The sequence below is a fragment of the Euleptes europaea genome, chromosome 12 (assembly GCF_029931775.1).
Source record: "Euleptes europaea isolate rEulEur1 chromosome 12, rEulEur1.hap1, whole genome shotgun sequence".
NCBI lineage: Eukaryota > Metazoa > Chordata > Lepidosauria > Squamata > Sphaerodactylidae > Euleptes > Euleptes europaea.
Window position 1 is genome coordinate 820,085 of NC_079323.1, and position 18,303 is coordinate 838,387.

Consider the following 18,303-nt stretch of genomic DNA (forward strand, 5'->3'; position numbering starts at 1 on the left):
AGTGCTGCTTTCCCTGGACGTCCCTTCAAGACTGGTAACTGTCACCCATCTCTGAAACTCTGTATAATTTCTTCTCTTTCTCTTAGTTAGCTCTTGTATGCTTTGTGTGCGTATGTTCCTTGCTTAAAATATATTTCTTGTTTTACTGCTTTTATTCTTTAATAAAACAATTTTTTAATTGTACAATCGCCTGCTCATTTGAAAATTTTCACCCAGGACAATCCTGCTATACACAGGTTATCAATCTCAGTTACCCTCCTCTCGCTCTGTCTCCCCTGCTAATTCCCCCAACTAAAGTGGAGACTGCCTACTTAGGGTAACACACTGACTTAGCTAGCATTATAGCTGCAGAAGCAAGTTAATGCAGCTACAAGAAGTCATTCCTACAACTTCATTTAGCCTGGATGATGGCCCCTGCCTTGACTTGGCTGATCTGGCCATGTGAATCCATGCTATGGTTATCGCTGGGCTAGACTACTGCAATGTGCTCTCCATGAGTTTGCCCTTAAAGGCAACTCAAAAACTCCAGTTGATGTAGACTGCTTCAGTTGGGTTACTGTCAGGCACTAGGTGGAATAGGGCATGTCAAACCCATTCTGCAAGCACTTCATTGGTCTCTATACCGGGCTCAATAAAAGGTGCAATTTATCACCTACAAAGCCCTTAATGGCCCTGAGCCCATATATAGGCAGATTGACCTTTAATGTTTTAATAATCAATTATATTACTTTCATCTGAAAGGATCTGCCCCTTTTCCAACTCCATCAGCAACATGAAATCACTCCATTTTCTTTCAAGAGTTGCCGTTGCTGGAATGTTTGACCATTGTTCGAACTGACATTTTTATTTGTGAATTGCCAAAATGCAGAATAGAATTTCGAGGAGGGGGAATGAACAAATAAGTAAAGTTTCATTGGAACCTGGCCCAAGATTTGCTGGTGGAAATGGAGATGGTCAAAACTCACTGGAAATGGGTGGTCCTTCTCCTACCAAATGCCCACAGGATCCCCTTGCGAATTGGCTGGGTTTTCACACTGTACACAATGGGGTTGAGAACAGGGGGAATGAGGAGGTAAACATCAGCCATGAGGATATGGACAATGGAAGAACTGTGCCTTGCAAAACGATGCAGCATGGACACCCCAATCACAGGGATAAAGAAAATCAAGACAACACAGATATGGGAGACACAAGTGTTGAAAGCCTTGAACCGTTCTTCCTTGGAGGCGATGGCTGTGACAGCCCTGATGATCTTCATGTAGGACAAGAGAATGAGGAGAGAGTCAATGACCAGCGTGGAGAGGACGACGCACAAGCCATAGATGCTGTTGACTCTGGAATCGGAGCACGAGAGCTTCAGTACATCCTGGTGCAAGCAAAACGAGTGGGAAAGCTCTTTGCTTTTGCAGTACCTGTATCTCCTGAGTAGCCATGGTGTCGGGAACACAATGGCCGAACTCCTGGCAGCAATGGCCAGGCCAATCTTGACCAACACTGAATTGGTCAGGATGCTGGTATACTTCAGTGGGCTGCAGATGGCAACGTAGCGGTCAAAGGCCATGGCCAACAGTACTGAGGACTCCATGAAAGAGAACGTGTGGATGAAGAAGAGCTGCACGGCACAGGCATTGAAGCCAATCTCCCTGATGTTGAACCAGAAGAGGCCCAGCACCGTTGGCAACGTGGAGAGGGACAAGCCCAAGTCTGTGATGGCCAACATGGAAAGGAAGGCGTACATAGGCTCGTGAAGACTTCGGTTGGTCTTGATGACAAAGAGGATGGTGCTGTTCCCCAGCAGTGCAATGAGATAGATGGAACAGAAAGGTATGGAGAGCCAGCGGTGATACGTCTCCAACCCAGGAAATCCCCTCAGCAGGAAGATTGGGCCACTGCTGTTGCTCAATGGAGACATGATCTGGAATCCAGAAGGGATACCGTTGCAAGCTGGAGACACAGACTTCTGGACAGAAAAAAACAATGGGAACCTTCATTGTCATACAATAACCTAGCTGCAAATGATTTATCTTTGAACACCTTGTGGACTGTGGCCCAAATCCATATGCCATAAGATATGGTCAGAGCACCAGGCGATATCTGTGAATGAGAGCCAGTGGGGTATAATGGTTAAGAACCAAGTTGTTTTCCCCACTCCTACATATGAAGCCTGCTGGGTGAACTTGAGCTAGTCACAGCTCTCTTAGAACTCTCTCAGCTGCACCTACCTCACAAGGTGTCTGTCGAGGGCAGAGGAAGGGAAGGCAATTGTAAGCCAGTTTGAGTCTCCTTAAAGGTAGAGAAAGTCAGGGTATAAAAACCAACTCTTCTTCTTTTTCTGCCCCACAGGCCACCCCTGAAACTTAGGGGAACTTATTTATTTATTTCATTTATACCCCACTTTTCTCCCCAGTGGTGACCTAAAGTGTTGTATCCTCAAAACAATCCTCTGAGGTTGGTTGGGCTGCGAGTGTGCAAGGTCTCTCTCCATGCTCCCATGGCTGAGTGTGGATTCGAACCTAGGTCTCTTACATCCTTGTCTGACTCTCTAACCATTACATCGTACTGGCTTTCCGAGGCTGCCTCCCATGTAGCATTGACAATTGCTCTTGAGAATGAAAACAGTGAAATCCTGGCGTGTGCACACAATCAGAAGTCTTTGCATGCCTAAGAAGTCACATTCTGCATCACAGCTGTTGTTCTCCAAAATATTACCCCAGGGGCATCTAGTGATCAGTGTGCCCATTTGCCTCCCTGCCTGGCCTATAATAATCAAAGGCAGGAATGCTAAACAGGAGGATGAATTTGTGGGGGGGGGGGTTGCAGGGAGAAGTCGAGGTTCCCAGGCATTTCTGAAAGAGGCAGGCTAGCAAAGTGTGTGCTTGATTGTTCTTGGTTTGAGCTACTCCTGCCCCCCAAATCCTGTACCCTCAAAGAACAGTCAGGAGGTACCTGGCAAATAACATGTAAATAGTGCATAACGTTAAGTTGAAAACCAGCAGAATAAAATCAGCAGGAGAATATCAATAAAAGTAAAAGTAAAAACAGAAAACAGAGCGCAGCTGTACCTGACCATAACAAAACTTACTTCGGAATAGGCAGGCACAGAATGTCACTGTAATATGTTGAGGGAGAGGGCAGAGAAACAGCAAGAGAGTCAAGCAAGTTGTGTTCTGGACTCACGCCAGATCAACAGCATGGGGACATCCAGCTAACCCCTCCAAAGCACCCCTTTTAACATTTAAGATTAACTGTTTGATCGTTTTACCAGCCCAGTCAAACACATTACCTATTACTGGCCCCTTGCATGCTCAGAATTGTGCCAAGTCATTGTAGAGATCCATGCATGGTTCATTGCAGACACACCCTTATTGTTAATGTGGTCTTAAAGAGAGGTAGTTGTTGCTGTGTCTATGCTGCTAAATTTGACATTTAGAGATTTTTGGATGACATAGCATCAGCACTGCACAATTTAAACTGGAAAAGATGCTAATAGATGAAAAGTTCATGGCATCTTGATGTATAATATTTTATCGGAGCTGGATCAATGCAAGCAACAACGACAGAGGGATTTTAGTTAGGCGCTAAAAAGGAGAGAATGGAATATAATTTTTAAAGCTCTGGGTGAGGTTTTTAAGAGCACAGATAAAAATTATTCATATGTAAAGTCTTATCTGTAAGCCGATTTGAGCCAGAATTTGAACAGAATTATAAATCTAATATGAAATATATTGGAAACATGTCAGAACAGGTGTTCCCATTTGTTGACCATTGCAAAGATGACATCTGCAGATGCTGCAGATAAAGTTGAACAGCCGGTGAAAAGACGTTAGGAAAAAACCAAGGGTAAATATTAACACACATTAGATATCAATAAAGACTAACACACATTAGACATGTGCATGATTCCATGCCAGGTACTTTATATTTCGTAGGAACTGTTTGTTAAGCATCTTTAGTTTGTTTTTTTGGAATGTAACAGTGGAATAAGCGAGATGAAAGCACCTCTTCTGAACTCTGTGGCTCTGGAATTATCCTAGAAAAGGGCCATTCAGAATGATGAGGAACTTGTGATCATCTCAGCTGTGCAGAACATGGGAGAATTAGGATTCACAAATGCCCCTTGTTAGTAAGCTGCAACAATAGCTGTGGAAACTGTCCAGAATGCCCTGCCCATAATAATTCGGAGTCAAAAGCCTCCGAACCAGCCCCAGGAATCTCTGATTTTGTTCACAAACTCAAACCCTTATTTAGGAAGTTTGTGTGTTTAACATTTATATACCAGATTTCAGAGGAACCCTCAAGGCAGCTTGTAATACTATGCAGTAGCAATTTAAAATAAGGGACACAAAAAGCTTTCTTGACTTTTTTGGGTGGGCAAGAAGGGCAGGTAACCCTCAAAGTTACCTTTATGTGCTCCTTATTTTTTGAGCCAAGAGCGCAGGCAGGTGTTTTGAGTCTTCTCCCATCCAGTCCTCCTGTTGATAAACCTGGCACTGCCCAGAGCAACTTCCGCTAGTTTTAGAGGCTGCCAGGCTGACCCACAGAGCTGCTCAGCCTGCAATGAAATAGGGGCCACACTGGCATGGCAGCTTCCAAAAGGGAGGGTTTTATTGCACCAGGAGAATCCCTTGCGTGAGGCATCGTTTAAGTAATGGAGGAATCCCACTGGACTGTACCTTCCTAGCTGCAAGAGAGCAGGATGCCAAGAAGAAACCTTGGAGAGCAGCAGACCTTGAAAGAGCAATTTGGATCTGGTCTTTGGGGTTTCCAGATGGAAAGTTTTATTGCATCTCTGTTCCAGCATTCCCGTGTGCAACTTTTGCACAAGCTACTCTGGTCCTTCCAGAAATAGCTCTCCTTTCACTTTTGTAAGCATTCAGTCTGAAGAAGAGTTCTGTGTCACTTAAAAAACTCACCCACCAGGTAGTGAACTTGGGTTGGTCCTAACCCAGGCATTGTCTCACGGCCCTGCTTGAATCACATTGTGGTGGACGGGCCTGGCTTCCCGTTTTCTTCTGTCATCCTCATGAAGGAGATGGTTGGGTCCCTTCCTGTGAACTGTGCAAAATGTAGTGAAGAGCCATCACCAGGAGCTGTGGATGCCTTATGTTTCCAACCAGGGGACACAGGGTGGGGAAGGGAGGGGCACACAGTTGGCTCCACCTGCAGGCAACCTTTGCGTCAAGTCATTGCTCAATGTCTCTGTCCTTGTGTGGGGTTTTTTGCATGATGGAGGGATCTTGCCCTCCCATAGACCAGTGGTCTATAGGGGTTGTGTAAAGGTATGTATGCTTAGGGAACATAAGAACATAAGAAAGGCCCTGCTGGATCAGACCCAGGCCCATCAAGTCCAGCAGTCTGTTCCCACATTGGCCAACCAGGTGCCTCCAGGAAGCCCCCAAACAAGACAACTGCAGCAGCACCATCCTGCCTGTGTTCCACGGAACCTAATATAACACACCTGCTCCTCTGATCCTGGAGAGAATAGGGATGCATCATGACTAGCATCCATTTTTACTAGTAGCCACGGATAGCCCTCTCCTCCATGAACATGTCCACTCTCCTCTTAAAGCCTTCCAAGTTGGCAGCCATCACCACATCCTGGGGCAGGGAGTTCCACAATTTAAGAGGAAAAGCAAAGATCCCTGGTGATTCTGCAAAAGGTACACTGAGTCAGTAAAAACAACTGGGAAGCTATTGGGGCTGTAAGGGTAATTTCAGAAAAAGAATTGATTTTTATACCCCACTTTTCTCTACCTTTAAGGACTCAAAGAAGCTTACAATCGCCTTCCCTTTCTCTCCCCACAACAGACACCCTGTGAGGTAGGTGGGGCTGAGGGAGTTCAGAGAGAACTGTGACTGGCCCAAGGTCACCCAGCAGGCTTCATGTGGACGAGTGGGGAAACCAGTTCGGTTCGCCAGATTACAGTCCGCTGCTCATGTGGAGGAGTGGGGAATTTCAGACTTTGGCATCTGTGTTGCCATCATAGGCAATCAGTCTCCTCCCCGCAGCCCCTTGGCCCTTCGCTGGATCCATCCCATTCTGTCTCCTGCCAGACATCTTTTCCTGCTGCAGGTCTCACAGTGGCTCTGTTGGCTGGCTGGTTTCTTTCTGACGTGTCCTCATATTTCCGGAGCAGGAGGGAGCATTTAATCAAAAAACAAGGTCTTCACTATGTAGACTTAAAAGAGAACAGATGGCCCGGGATTAGTAGGGAAAGAGGGACAAGATTGAGAACTATGAGAACAGGGGGGAGGGATTTAAGTAAGGTGGAGGGTGGATTTGCAACCCAACCCTAATCATGCTTGCTTGGAAATAAATCTGATAAGTATTGTCGAAGGCTTTCACCGTCAGAGTTCATTGGTTCTTGTAGGTTATCCGGGCTGTATAACCGTGGTCTTGGTATTTTCTTTCCTGATGTTTCGCCAGCAGCTGTGGCCGGCATCTTCAGAGGAGTAACATGAAGGACAGTGTCTGTCAGTGTCAAGTGTGTAGGAAGAGTAATATATAGTCAGAAAGGGGTTGGGTTTGAGCTGAATCATTGTCCTGCAAAAAGTATCAAAGGTAATGTGCTAACCATTGTCCTGTAAGTATCAAGATAATGTGCTAATGAGGGTGTGGTATGTTAATATGGAACCATTGTATCCTGAAGTGATCCGTTAATGTGTGAAATCCAAAGCTAATCTGCATGGCTATTGTTGACTGTAGTCTTTGTTAGTCTGGAGGTTTTCAGGACAGGAAGCCAAGCCTTATTCATTCTTAAACTCTCTTTTTTTCTGTTAAAGTTGTGCTGATGTTTATGAATTTCAATGGCTTCTCTGTGCAATCTGAAAAAATAGTTGGTAGAATTGTCCAGTCTTTCAGTGTCTTGGAATAAGACCCTGTGTCCTGTTTGGGTCAGTCCATGTTCAGCCACTGCTGATTTCTCAGGTTGGCCAAGTCTGCAGTATCTTTCATGTTCTTTTATCCTTGTTTGTATGCTGCGTTTTGTTGTCCCGATGTAAACTTGTCCACAGCTGCAAGGTATACGATATACTCCTGCAGAGGTGAGGGGGTCTCTTTTGTCTTTTGCTTATTGTAGCATTTGTTGTATTTTCTTGGTGGGTTTAAACACTGTTTGTAAACATAACCTACAGTTGCTGGCGAAACGTCAGGAAAGAAAATACCAAGACCATGGTTACACAGCCCGGATAACCTACAAGAACCAATTGATTGGCAGGATCCCCCCCCCCAATCCCTAATGCCATTCCAAGCCCACCTGCACCCGAACGCCTCAACTAGACGCTAATAACTGTGCAGCTCAGGGGGATGTTGGCTTATGACTGCTCACTCAGTCATAAGCCACCCCAAACCAAAATTGCATGCTGAAAAAAATACAGCTGCCCCAAAACTATACATCATCTTGTTGGAGATTAAAGGGATCGAGTAGGATAGGGACCAGTGTGTCAAAAAGAAACCAGCAGAACCCACAGGAGCACCACAAATAATGAAGCTAATCTGGATGTGTTTAACATTCTTCTTTGCAGGGGTGGGAGGTGAAAAAACGAGAGCCAGTGACGAAGAGCAGCTGCTGCACCTTAGGCTCCTCCTCTGAGGCCGTGACAGTGTGCAGAGTGCTGAAAGAGGAGCGTCAAGGGGCACACAGAACCCCCTTCCCTCACATTTCTGAGGCCTTCCTTGGGGAAGTAATGGTATGTATGCTTGTTGGTTGATTGCCATTGGTTATGCTGGGCTTGCAAAAGTGCACCATACCTTAAGTTTGTTTTTGCAGAGATTCTCTGGTTTGATATAGGTTCTGTTAGGTTTGCACTGCCAGATTGGGCCTGGTTTCTGCTTGGAATCTGTAAATTGCAATTGGTTCTGTTGGGCTTGAAAAAGTTCCCTCCCTCCCATGCTTAAGTTTGCTGTGCTGGGCTTCTGTGGATTGCCCTTGATTGTAAATAAATAAATAAATCCTGGGATTTTCTGGTCTGACATTGGTTCTATTGGGCTTGCACTGCCACATTGGCCCTGGGTTCTGCTAGGCTTATCTATTAGACATTGGTTCTGCTGGGCAAGCAAAAGTGCCCGCCTTTGCTTGATTTTTTTGTGCTGGGAGTCTCTGGTTTGACATTAGTTCTGTTGGGCTTGCCACATCAGCGGGTGGTTCTGCTGGGATTCATGGGTTCTGCTTTGGTTCTGTTGGGCGTGTGTTGGTTCTTGGGATGGGAGGCATTGTAGAATCATAGACTCATAGAGTTGGAAGGGACCACCAGGGTCACCTAGTCCAACCTCCTGCACAATGCAGGAAATTCACAACTACCTTCCCCCCCACACCCCCAGTGGACCCCCCCACTCCATGCCCAGAAGCTGTCCAAGGTGCCCTCCCTCTCATGAACTGCCTAAGGTCATAGAACCAGCATTGCTGTCAGCCATCTAGCCTCTGCTTGAAAACCTCCAGGGAAGGAGCGCTTACCATCTCCTGAGGAAGCCTGTTCCACTGAGGAACCGCTCTGTTAGAAAATACTTCCTAATGTCAAGATGGAAACTCTCTTGATTTAATTTCAGCCCGTTGGTTCTGGCCCAACCTTCTGGGGCAACAGAAAACAACTCGGCACCATCCTCTATATGACAGCCCTTCAAGTACTTGAACATGGTTATCATATCACCTCTCGGTCTTCTCCTCTCCAGGCTAAACATGCCAAGCTCCTTCAACCTTTCCTCAGAGGACTTGGTCTCCAGACCCCTCACCACCTTTGTTGTCCTCCTCTGGACACGTTCCAGCTTGTCTACATCCTTCTTAAATTGCGATGCCCAAAACTGAACACAATACTCCAGGTGAGGTCTAACCAGAGCAGAGTAAAGCGATACCATCATTTTGTGTGATCTGAAGTTGGTGACAAACAGCCTGCTGAAGGGAGACGATGCCATCTTCAAGAGCCACACCAACCCCCACCTGCCCCATGGCCAGCTGACATGTGCCACAACTGTCCAACCTGACCCCAATCAGTGTCTCAGGCTTCATCTGGAAAACTGCACCACAACTGCAGGGACTTGTGAAACTGGCTTTTAAAGTCCAATTTCCAAAGTTCCTTCACCGTCAGAAAACATTTTCTGTGCCATTGACTCCTCCTGGTGACCCAATCTACTCTCCAAGATCTGCAAAGGACAAACACACAATGACTTTAACTGTCATTGAAAATGTACCTGCCGCTAACAGCATACGTGCCCTGCTGCACAGAATTAAGGTGGCCAACTCCTGGCTCGATGCGCACTTTCCACCCACCACCTCCTTTTGTTATAATTTGGACCCATATAATCGAGTCCTTTTTCTACACGTTTGTGAGTCTCCCTTTTCCTTGTGCTTATTGATGAATGTCAACAACTTTTACACAAAGTGCTTCAAATTTTTTCCCCTCATCACTCAGTAGAGGAGAAGATGACAATGTAACTCACTCTGGGACCCTGTTGGAGAGGGCGGCCTGATGGAGATGATGTTAATTTCCCTGGCGAGGTCTGACTCCCGCACAAAGTCTTTATTTGAGTTACCATCTATTTTTTTATTTTACTTAAAGATCCAGGAGGAAGTCTTGGAGAATATCTGTCTCTCCACAAGCAAACTCTTATTCTGATCCAGTTGCACAGACAGGCAAAGGGGTGAATGCCGAAAGACAAGGGGGGGGGGGGCTTGATGTCAAAGGATTTCCTAACTAAGATGGCAGCCTAACAGGTGAGGAAACTGTGTTCTGAAGAGCAAACAGATGCTGGGAATTAACAAGAAAGCAGATTCGATATCAAACCGTTTCCCTTGTGAGGAAAGATGGTGCATTTGGGGAGGTGAATAATGGATAGTGACTAGATTCAGATCCATCAGGACAAGTCAGGGTGTTGCATACAGGCAGGGACCAGGCTGAGGTGCTTGGCCTCTGACCCCACTCCCAGCAATGGAGGGTCCTGGGGGGAGCAGAGCCTGTTGCGGTTTACTCTTCCCGGTAGTGCGGGCGGACTAAGTGCGGAACCAAGGCAGCACTCTAAACATGGAACAAGGTCACTCACCAGCACGAGTTCCTTTTCTTCAAGCTCTAGGCTAGGGCCTCCCAGGTTCTGCGGGGATGCTGGGGGGGGGGGCAGGAGCTGGTACCTAAGCAGGACAATACTGTGCACAGAGATCTCGGCATGAGCAGCAGAGCCTGGACTAATCAGCAAAGTTGTTCCCACACTGAATGACTTGACAGCCCAAGTTTTATGGCTCTTCCTCAGCACTCCCTTCCAGGGCCAGCTGTTCTGCATCACTCAATGGTGTCAGTTCTTGTAAACACTTACGACCAAGAGCTTCTGCTTCTAATCTCGCGCTTCAACTCCTCTCCCGTAAACTGAGCCGAACCTTTGATCTTTGCCAGGTAACTGGGCTGGGCGGGTCTGGAGGCAATAACTTTCTCTGTTCCTCTGCTCCCTGCCAATATGCACCACCATCTTCTGCATCCGCTGTCTTGCTGGCTCAGAGTTAAGGTCTAGTCGCCCTGGTAAGTCTTCCACAGGTGCAGAACCCTGTTCTGCCGTGCCTTCCTCCTCCTCTTCCGAGGAGAGTTCAGGCTGACTCACAACACAGGGATTCTTATGCCACTGCAAGAGAAGCAATCTTTATTTATTTTTTCTGGATTTCCTCAGAAGATCCAAATGTGCTCCAACCACTTCAGTTTTTGCACGATCCTGTAAATCTCCTTAAGAGCCAACAGTGGGATATTTATATATAATTTATTCATGTAATTTATCATCCGCCTTTCTCACTGGGACTCAAGGAAGTTGACACAGCATGAGTCTACACTGTCCACAGGCTGGGACATTCAATAAGCAATACACTGTAGTACAAACCACTGTCCCCAATCAATTATCCAAGTCACACTGTGAATTATTTTTGTACATTGCAACCCTATTGCCTGCGCAGAAAAACCCTCTTGACTAATTCCGTTTTGCACGGTTTGTGGAAAGCCAGAATCAGTGAAGTGCAAAGACGTTTAAGAACATTAAACAAATTTATAAAAGCCATGACACATTCACAAAAATGAAGGGGGAGGTTACTCATCAGTATTCCCATCAGACAGAAACACCTTATCCATCAGGTGTCTATGCTGTTCCACCATCACATTCCATACAGCAATAAACAAAAACCAATGAATGTGGAAGGAGGTCTAAAAGATGCACCATATTTTTTTGTGGTGGAAATATCAAGGTTTAAGTGCAAGGAAAGGCAACATCCTGATGAGAGAAGTGTAGTGTGGACTGAGCACAACAGGTGAGAAATGGATGCACATTTGGGGGCAAAATCCTGATTGCTTTTTCTTTCCAATTTTGATGTTACCAGGAGAGGAAAGCCTGAAGACTCTGAAAACGGCTTCTTGGATCTTTTTTGTCCTCACCCCATAGATAATGGGGTTCATCATGGGTGGAACCAGGACATAGATGTTGGCCACAATGATGTGGGCAAAGGGGGCCACACCGTGACCGAATCAGTGGGTCAGAAAAGAGAAGAATGCTGGAGTGTATGTCACCAGGATCACGCAGACTGGGGAGCCACAGGTGCCCAGGGATTTGAGCCGGGCTTCCTTGGAGGGAAGCTGGACGACGGTCCGCAGGATCGGTACGTAGGACAGAATGATAAGGATGAAATCCAGACCTCCTGTCAGAAAGGCAACAGTCAAACTGTAGGCTTTGGGTGCCTGGGTGTCAGCACAGGTCAGCACAGGTCAGTTTCACCAGGGCCATGAACTCACAGTAGGTGTGGGAGATAACATGGTACATGCCAAGGAGACTAGGTGAAATTCCTAGAGCGGCACCATCAGTGCTGTTTCCTCTCATTTTTCCCTCCTGCTTCTCAGATTATTGAGGGTGGGGCATTCAAGGTGGGAGCAAAGGGAATGGCTGCTACCAGAGGGTGTATGGCAAACCAACCCACAAGGGCCTACACTGCAGGAGACCCTGAAGGAGTTCTTGGTGCCACTCCCTCATGTTTGTTTGTTCAAGAATGAACTCTGTACCAATCTGTACAGTCCTTGTCAAGTTTTTGTTTGTGTTGCATCCAGTCCAGGGAAGGAAAGGCCAACTCACCTCCTCACCACCACTAAAAAGCCATGAGGGCCTGATCCCACCCCCCATGGCCGTTTTGGCACTTGAAAATGCATTGGGGTGGGTTGGGGAGGTGGGCATGGGCACCACATTAAGCCCTGGTGGCATTTCAAAATTATTTTTAAATAACCGCAGCATGCTCATGGGGGCCACGAGGATGCCGTTGCGTCTTGTTTGACCTTTCAGAAAAACACTTCTTCCTGACCCAGGAGCCTCAGGTTGGGAGGGACCCCCTGGTTACTGGGAGCATTTTTAAGTTGAGTAAATAGCCCTTTCACTGCACCAGCAGTTCCACCGGCTGGGTCACCATTCTCCTCCTCTTTTCATGGATCCTAAACTGAGAGGCAGTCTTGCCCAAGGCCCCCATCCAAGTCCCAGGCAGAGTTGGGACAGGATTTGGCCCCAACTTCGGAGCAGGCAGCAGGCCAGAAAGCAAGCAGGTCTTCCCTGGGGTTTGGAAGGTCTGCCTTGGCCTGCTGAGGGACTGTCCTTGACTTCTGAAATAACAGCGGTGTTTTGTCGTGTTCTTGCAAGCACAGCAACAATATTCCCCGAGTCCCTTGTCCACCAGCACCAAGTATCTTACGTCCAGCCCTGCTTTCCCCAAGGAGACTGCTTGCATGTTCCATAAAGATGACTTCATCATTCCTGTCTTTTACTCTCATGTCTCTCATGTCTTTTACTCTCAAGAATCCCTGTGCCAGCAGCTCCTATCACTTGCTACAGGACATGAGTAAGTTGGCCGGATCTGCCACCAGAAATGCTGCTGCTGGAGATTCGCTTCCTAAACTGGGTTATGTGTATAAACAGGCTTGCCTATGGGGTGTTGTTGAGTAGCCTAAGACTCCTGCCATGTTGAGCAGCCTAAGACTCCTCCCTTATGGCAACAGAGATTAGCTCTCTTTCAATATTTGAAGGGCTGTCACTTAGAGGAGGGCAGGGAGCTGTTCCTGTTGGCAGCAGAGGACAGGTCTTGCAATCATGGGTCTAATTTACAGGCAGAAAGGTACTGTCTGCATATTAGGATTTTTTATTATTATTATTATTATTTTTTACAGTGAGAGAAGTTCAGCAGTGGAATGGGCTGCCTAGGGAGGCGGTGAGCCTCCCCCTCTCTGGCAGTCTTCAAGCAGCAGCTGCACGAACACTTGTCGGGGATGCTCTAGGCTGATCCTGCCTTGAGTAGGATACTTCTATGATTCTATCTCCCCTTAGCTTCTCTGATCAGGTAGAGCTGAAAGCAGCTTCAATTAGAGCCCCACAAAAACCCTGTAAGCAGCAGCTCAAAGGCTGGAGATTTGGGACCCCCCCCCAAAGCACGCACGCACGCACGCACACACACACACACACATCCACGGGCATTGTTTCAACGAACCACCACATCAGGCACAGTGTCCAACCATACACCCATGGAAGGCACACAGACATTTCCCATGCTCCTCTTTCTTCCTGCAGCCCCTTCCAAACCCCAGAAAGATCATTCCTGGGGTCATGGCACCTACATGGAGGAATTGCTACTTGGAGAGCAGGAGGCTGGTGTATGGGCTGAAATCCCCCCCCCCCAAGCAGGGCTGTACTTACAGAAGGGGGGGAAAGCAATTTAACCCCCTTGTCCCAGACTGGCAATCCACCTAGCTCTTCCTCCACTGGGGTCCTCCACTTCCTCCCACAACCCCTGGAATGATCTTTTGGCGGGGGTGGGGGCAGAAAGGGCTGCAAGACTGGAGAGAAAAGGCAAAAAAAAACATGTTGCCTTCATGTGCAGCTGGTTGGATAAAAACTAAAGTCTCCATACATAGATGGAAGACGTTAAACAGCCCCTTAAAAACCCAAGCCACAAATGCCAGCCAAGGGCAGATTAATGCATCCAGTGATCTTTGGTGGCCTTTTTTCCACCTCCAGGATTCCACAACAGAGCCTGCTTGGGAGAGAGATGAGCCTCTTGCCTGTGGGAAACACCAGTTTCGACCCCACAACGTTCCTCCTGACGGGCTTCCCGGGGCTGGAATATGCCCACCGCTGGATTTCCCTCCCCTTCTGCCTCATCTACATGACCGTCATCCTCGGGAACTGCACCATCCTCCATGTCATCAGGACGGATTCGAGCATGCACCAGCCAATGTACTATTTCCTCTCCATGCTGGCGCTGACGGACCTGGGCTTGTGCCTCAGTACTTTGCCCACAGTGCTGGGCATATTTTGGTTCGATTCCCGCGAGATCCCCTTTAACGCCTGCTTTGCCCAGCTGTTTTTCATTCACTCCCTCTCTCTGGTGGAGTCCTCGGTGCTCCTCTCCATGGCCTTTGACCGCTTTGTGGCCATCTGTGACCCGCTGAGATACGGCTCCATCTTGACCACACAGCGGATCTTGAAGATGGGGCTGGCTTTTGTCTCCCGGAGCTTTGTGCTGATTTTCCCCCTGCCTTTCCTTCTCCGCCGGTTCCAGTACTGCAGGACCAACGTCCTCTCCCACTCCTACTGCTTGCACCTGGAGATCATGAAACTGGCCTGCTCGGATATCATCGTCAACCACATTTACGGGCTCACGGTTGTTGCCTTCACGGTGGGAACGGACTCTCTCCTGATCCTCATCTCGTATATTTGCATCCTGAAGACGGTCCTGGGCATCGCCTCCAAAGAGGGGCGCCGGAAGGCCTTCAACACTTGCGTCTCCCACATCTGTGCTGTCCTCTTGTTCTATGTCCCCATGATTGGCCTGTCCTTGATCCATCGCTTTGGGGAACGGGCCCCTCACATCGTCCACATACTCATGTCCTACGTCTACTTGCTGGCGCCACCTCTGATGAACCCGCTTGTGTACAGCATCAAGACAAAGCAGATCCGGCAACGCATATTCAAGAGGCTGTGCCCCAAGAAGACATTCCAGTTGTAGAGACAAAAGGCCAGTTGCTTCTCTTTCTCTTACAAGGCTTCCACCCACTACTAGCATGCTCAACAAATACATAATACAAATCAAGTAATGCTCAGCATATTATTCTATGTGATTTATTCTGCTTCTCAAAGGCATTCAGGGCCCATAAGCACACCTCAGGCAACTAGATTTCTGGGCCCATCATGTCTTCTTGGGCTAAAGGTAAAAGGTAAAAGTAAAGGTCCCCCGTGCAAGCACCGGGTCATTCCTGACCCATGGGGTGACGTCACATCCCAACGTTTCCAAGGCAGACTTTGTTTGCGGGGTGGCTTGCCAGTGCCTTCCCCAGCCATCTTCTCTTGGGCTAAAGGAATGGAAATTAAGGTTGTTGTGTCACTGGCTCATGGTGAAAGCACAGCAAACTTTATTGAGGAAAACGTAATGGAATGAAAAATCAACTGGGCTTGGGCTGTTGGCGTTGGGAAAGGGTTGACATTGTTGAAAAGGTGGAACATTCTCAAAATCGAAGGTGCTCAGGCTGCCCTCTACAGGTGTCTCCCACGGGTTCTTCTGGAAGGGCACACAAGCAGGGAAGCATTCATACAGACACCCTTTGAGCCAGTGAGTAAAGCCAACCAAGCAGATCTTGGTTGGTCTTACTCAAAGTGATGCACTGTAGGGAAAAGCAGTAATGCCTTTTTGCTTGGAAGCAGGCCAGCAGGGGCTGTGACCTTTGAATGCTGAGTCTGGACTGTATTTGCAGCCCTGGAAATGAGGACTGCCAGGTCTTTCACCAGCACCCACACTTCTTGACACTTCTCCTTCAGGCTCAGGAGGGGGAAATCACCATCATTGTGCATGACATGATGTCACTTCTGGGGGAACCATAGAGATTCCAGTGATTCCTAGAGTGACATACATCGCTTCCAGGTTTTTCCTTAAAGTGATGTACAAGACAACTACACCTAGGCTTGCCATTTCTCCATGCTGAGCTTGGAGCCAGGCTGGGTTGCCCAAATGCTGGCGTAACCCCCAAGAACTCGTTGATTTAGTCCATTAGGGGTGGGGTCAATACATGGAGCTTAGCAGTGGAGGAAGAAGCTGGTTGCTAGGGAGCTTGATAAGGTTTTCTGGGCTCTGATCACTTTATATAAGGTAACTGGAAGACTTTGTGAAAATTGGTCATTGAAGGGGGGTTAAATTTAGTTCAACTGGTATTGCTGTAGTAATTATATTGATATTGCAGGGCTGCATCATGCAAGCTGCAGATTGCAGTTAGATTACTGCTGTTTCCATTTTGTTGAAATTGAATCCTTTTGGAGGAGAAGTGGATGAGAAGAATTCTGAACTTTGGTGGACTTGGGGAAGTGGGACTTAACTCACCACAAAGTATTGCGAGCAAGAACCAGTTGTTTAGTTGAACTCAGAGAGACTATCTGTTGCATTTCCTCTTCTGTGCAATATTTTTGTGTTCCCTACCTCCATGTTGTTGCATTGTTCTGCAGGGTGGGAAGGCTGAGCTAAAGATCATGTCTTTTAAAAATCAATTTGTGTTGCGAGTTCTGTTCTTGAATTAGCCCCATAGAACCCACACAAATAGGCAGCTCTTAGGTAGCCCACACAATGGGGGGGGGGTGACTTTAACATGCAGTTCATATTCTAACAAATAAACCCTAGTTTAACCCATTTTGTCTGGTGTGTTCATTTTGGGGTATGGGGGCAAATGTCACAAAAGAATCAAAGGATATTTAACCAATTCCTCAGCATAGAATCATCAATGTTGATTCTATGACCTTAGGAAAGTCATGACAGGGAGGGCATCTTGGCCATCTTCTGGGCATGGAGTAGGGGTCACTGGGGGTGGGTGGTTGTGAATTTCCTGCATTGTGCAGGGGGTTGGACTAGATGACCCTGGTGGTCCCTTCTGATTCTTTGATTTGTGGTATGTTGCATCAGATTAGGCAACAAGGGTTTGCCAGAGCAGCCATGGGAGAGGATTGATTGATCATCCCATCTGATTAATTAGCACGCCTCCACAGTTTGTACCCAAAATGGATAGTGTCTGTTCCATGTACAAAGATGTCCCTAATCCCAAATGAATGTAAAATCTTAAAACACCAGGATAGTTTATGAGACATTCTGCAGACCCAAATTTTCCTGTATCGTCCCTCCCCGTAGATTGCTCCACAGACTTTCAGCCTGACGTCTTGGCAATCCCTGAGCTTTCCTCTTCCCCCTGGTCCAGATTGCAGAATGCCTGTGTTGTGGTGCTGCCACAATGGCCACTGCATTCACTGGATTATGACCATGACATCGCAGGCTGGGCTCAGGCACTCAAGGGGCCAAAAGGCCAGGGAGGTCCTTTACACCTCCACATGGTGCTGGGACCTTAGAAAGCTGCTGGTTACATCTTATTTGTCCATCTCTAGAACGCCAGGCTTGTCTCATGCAGCAGGGTCCAGATTCCCTAATAATTACTGGGCTGGATCCTACACCCTACCCTACCACTCCACTGAGCAAAGTTTATTGATTTCCTGATTTATTACCCACCTTCGTTTTGATTCAAATTTTAAGCTTTCTCCAATCCAAGGAGCCTCTGAACACATGAAGTTGCCTTATATGGAATCAGACCATCAGTCCATCAAGGTCAGTAGTGTCTACTCAGACTGGCAGCAGCTCTCCAGGGTCTAAGGAGGATGTCTTCCATATCACCTACTGCCAAGTTTTGTTTTTAACTGGAGATGGTGGGGATTGAACCTGGGAGATGGTGGGGATTGAATCTGGGACCTTCTGCATGCCAAGCAGATGCTCTACTACTGAGCCTAGCTTCCTTCTACTGAATCAAACCCTTGGTCAATCAAGGTCAGTAGCTGGCAGCAGCTCTCCACGGTCTCAAGCAGAAGTCTTTCACATCACCTACTCCCTGGCTCTTTTAACTGGAGTAGCCAGGAGATAAACCTGGGCCTTTCTGAAGCCACAGAGCCCTACCACTGAGCCATAGCCAGTGGTCTCCAGGGTCTCAGGTGGAGGTCTTTCTCATCACTTACTGCCTGGTCCTATTTTTTTAACTGGAGATGTCTGGGATTGAACTTGGTACCTTCTGCATGCCAAACAGATGCTCTACCACTGAGCCTTGGCTCCTTCTGAATTAAGCTACCTTCCACTGAATCAGGCTCTTGGTCCCTCAAGTTCAGCATTGTCAACTCAGATTGGCAGCAGCTCTCCAAGGTCTGAGGCAGAGGTCTTTCACAGCACCTGCCACCTGACTCTTTTAACTGGCGATGCCAGGGATTGAACCTGGGACTTTCTGCATACCAAGCAAATGCTCTGC

General features: G+C 47.4%; 2 protein-coding genes across 2 annotated transcripts; one reads left to right on the forward strand and one right to left on the reverse strand.

Annotated features, from left to right (window-relative positions):
• Positions 1–961: 961 nt before the first annotated feature.
• LOC130485574 (olfactory receptor 51L1-like) lies at positions 962–4,090 on the reverse strand. The gene is made up of 2 exons (XM_056858790.1): positions 4,062–4,090; positions 962–1,913 (listed from the first exon to the last, which is right to left on the reverse strand). The coding sequence occupies exons 1-2, from the start codon at positions 4,088–4,090 to the stop codon at positions 962–964; spliced, it is 981 nt and encodes a 326-aa protein (XP_056714768.1).
• A 9,943-nt stretch (positions 4,091–14,033) lies between these two features.
• On the forward strand, positions 14,034–14,993 carry LOC130485575 (olfactory receptor 51G1-like). The gene has a single exon (XM_056858792.1). The coding sequence runs from the start codon at positions 14,034–14,036 to the stop codon at positions 14,991–14,993; it is 960 nt and encodes a 319-aa protein (XP_056714770.1).
• The last annotated feature ends 3,310 nt before the right edge of the window (positions 14,994–18,303 follow it).

Excerpts from the sequence above, each read along its gene's own strand:
- LOC130485574 (XM_056858790.1), bottom strand. The coding sequence starts at position 4,090 with ATGTTCTGCACAGCTGAGATGATCACAAG. Across the intron at positions 1,914-4,061 it reads ACAGCTGAGATGATCACAAG|CATGTCTCCATTGAGCAACA; the intron begins TTCCTCATCATT and ends TGGATTCCAGAT.
- LOC130485575 (XM_056858792.1), top strand. The coding sequence starts at position 14,034 with ATGAGCCTCTTGCCTGTGGGAAACACCAGTTTCGACCCCACAACGTTC.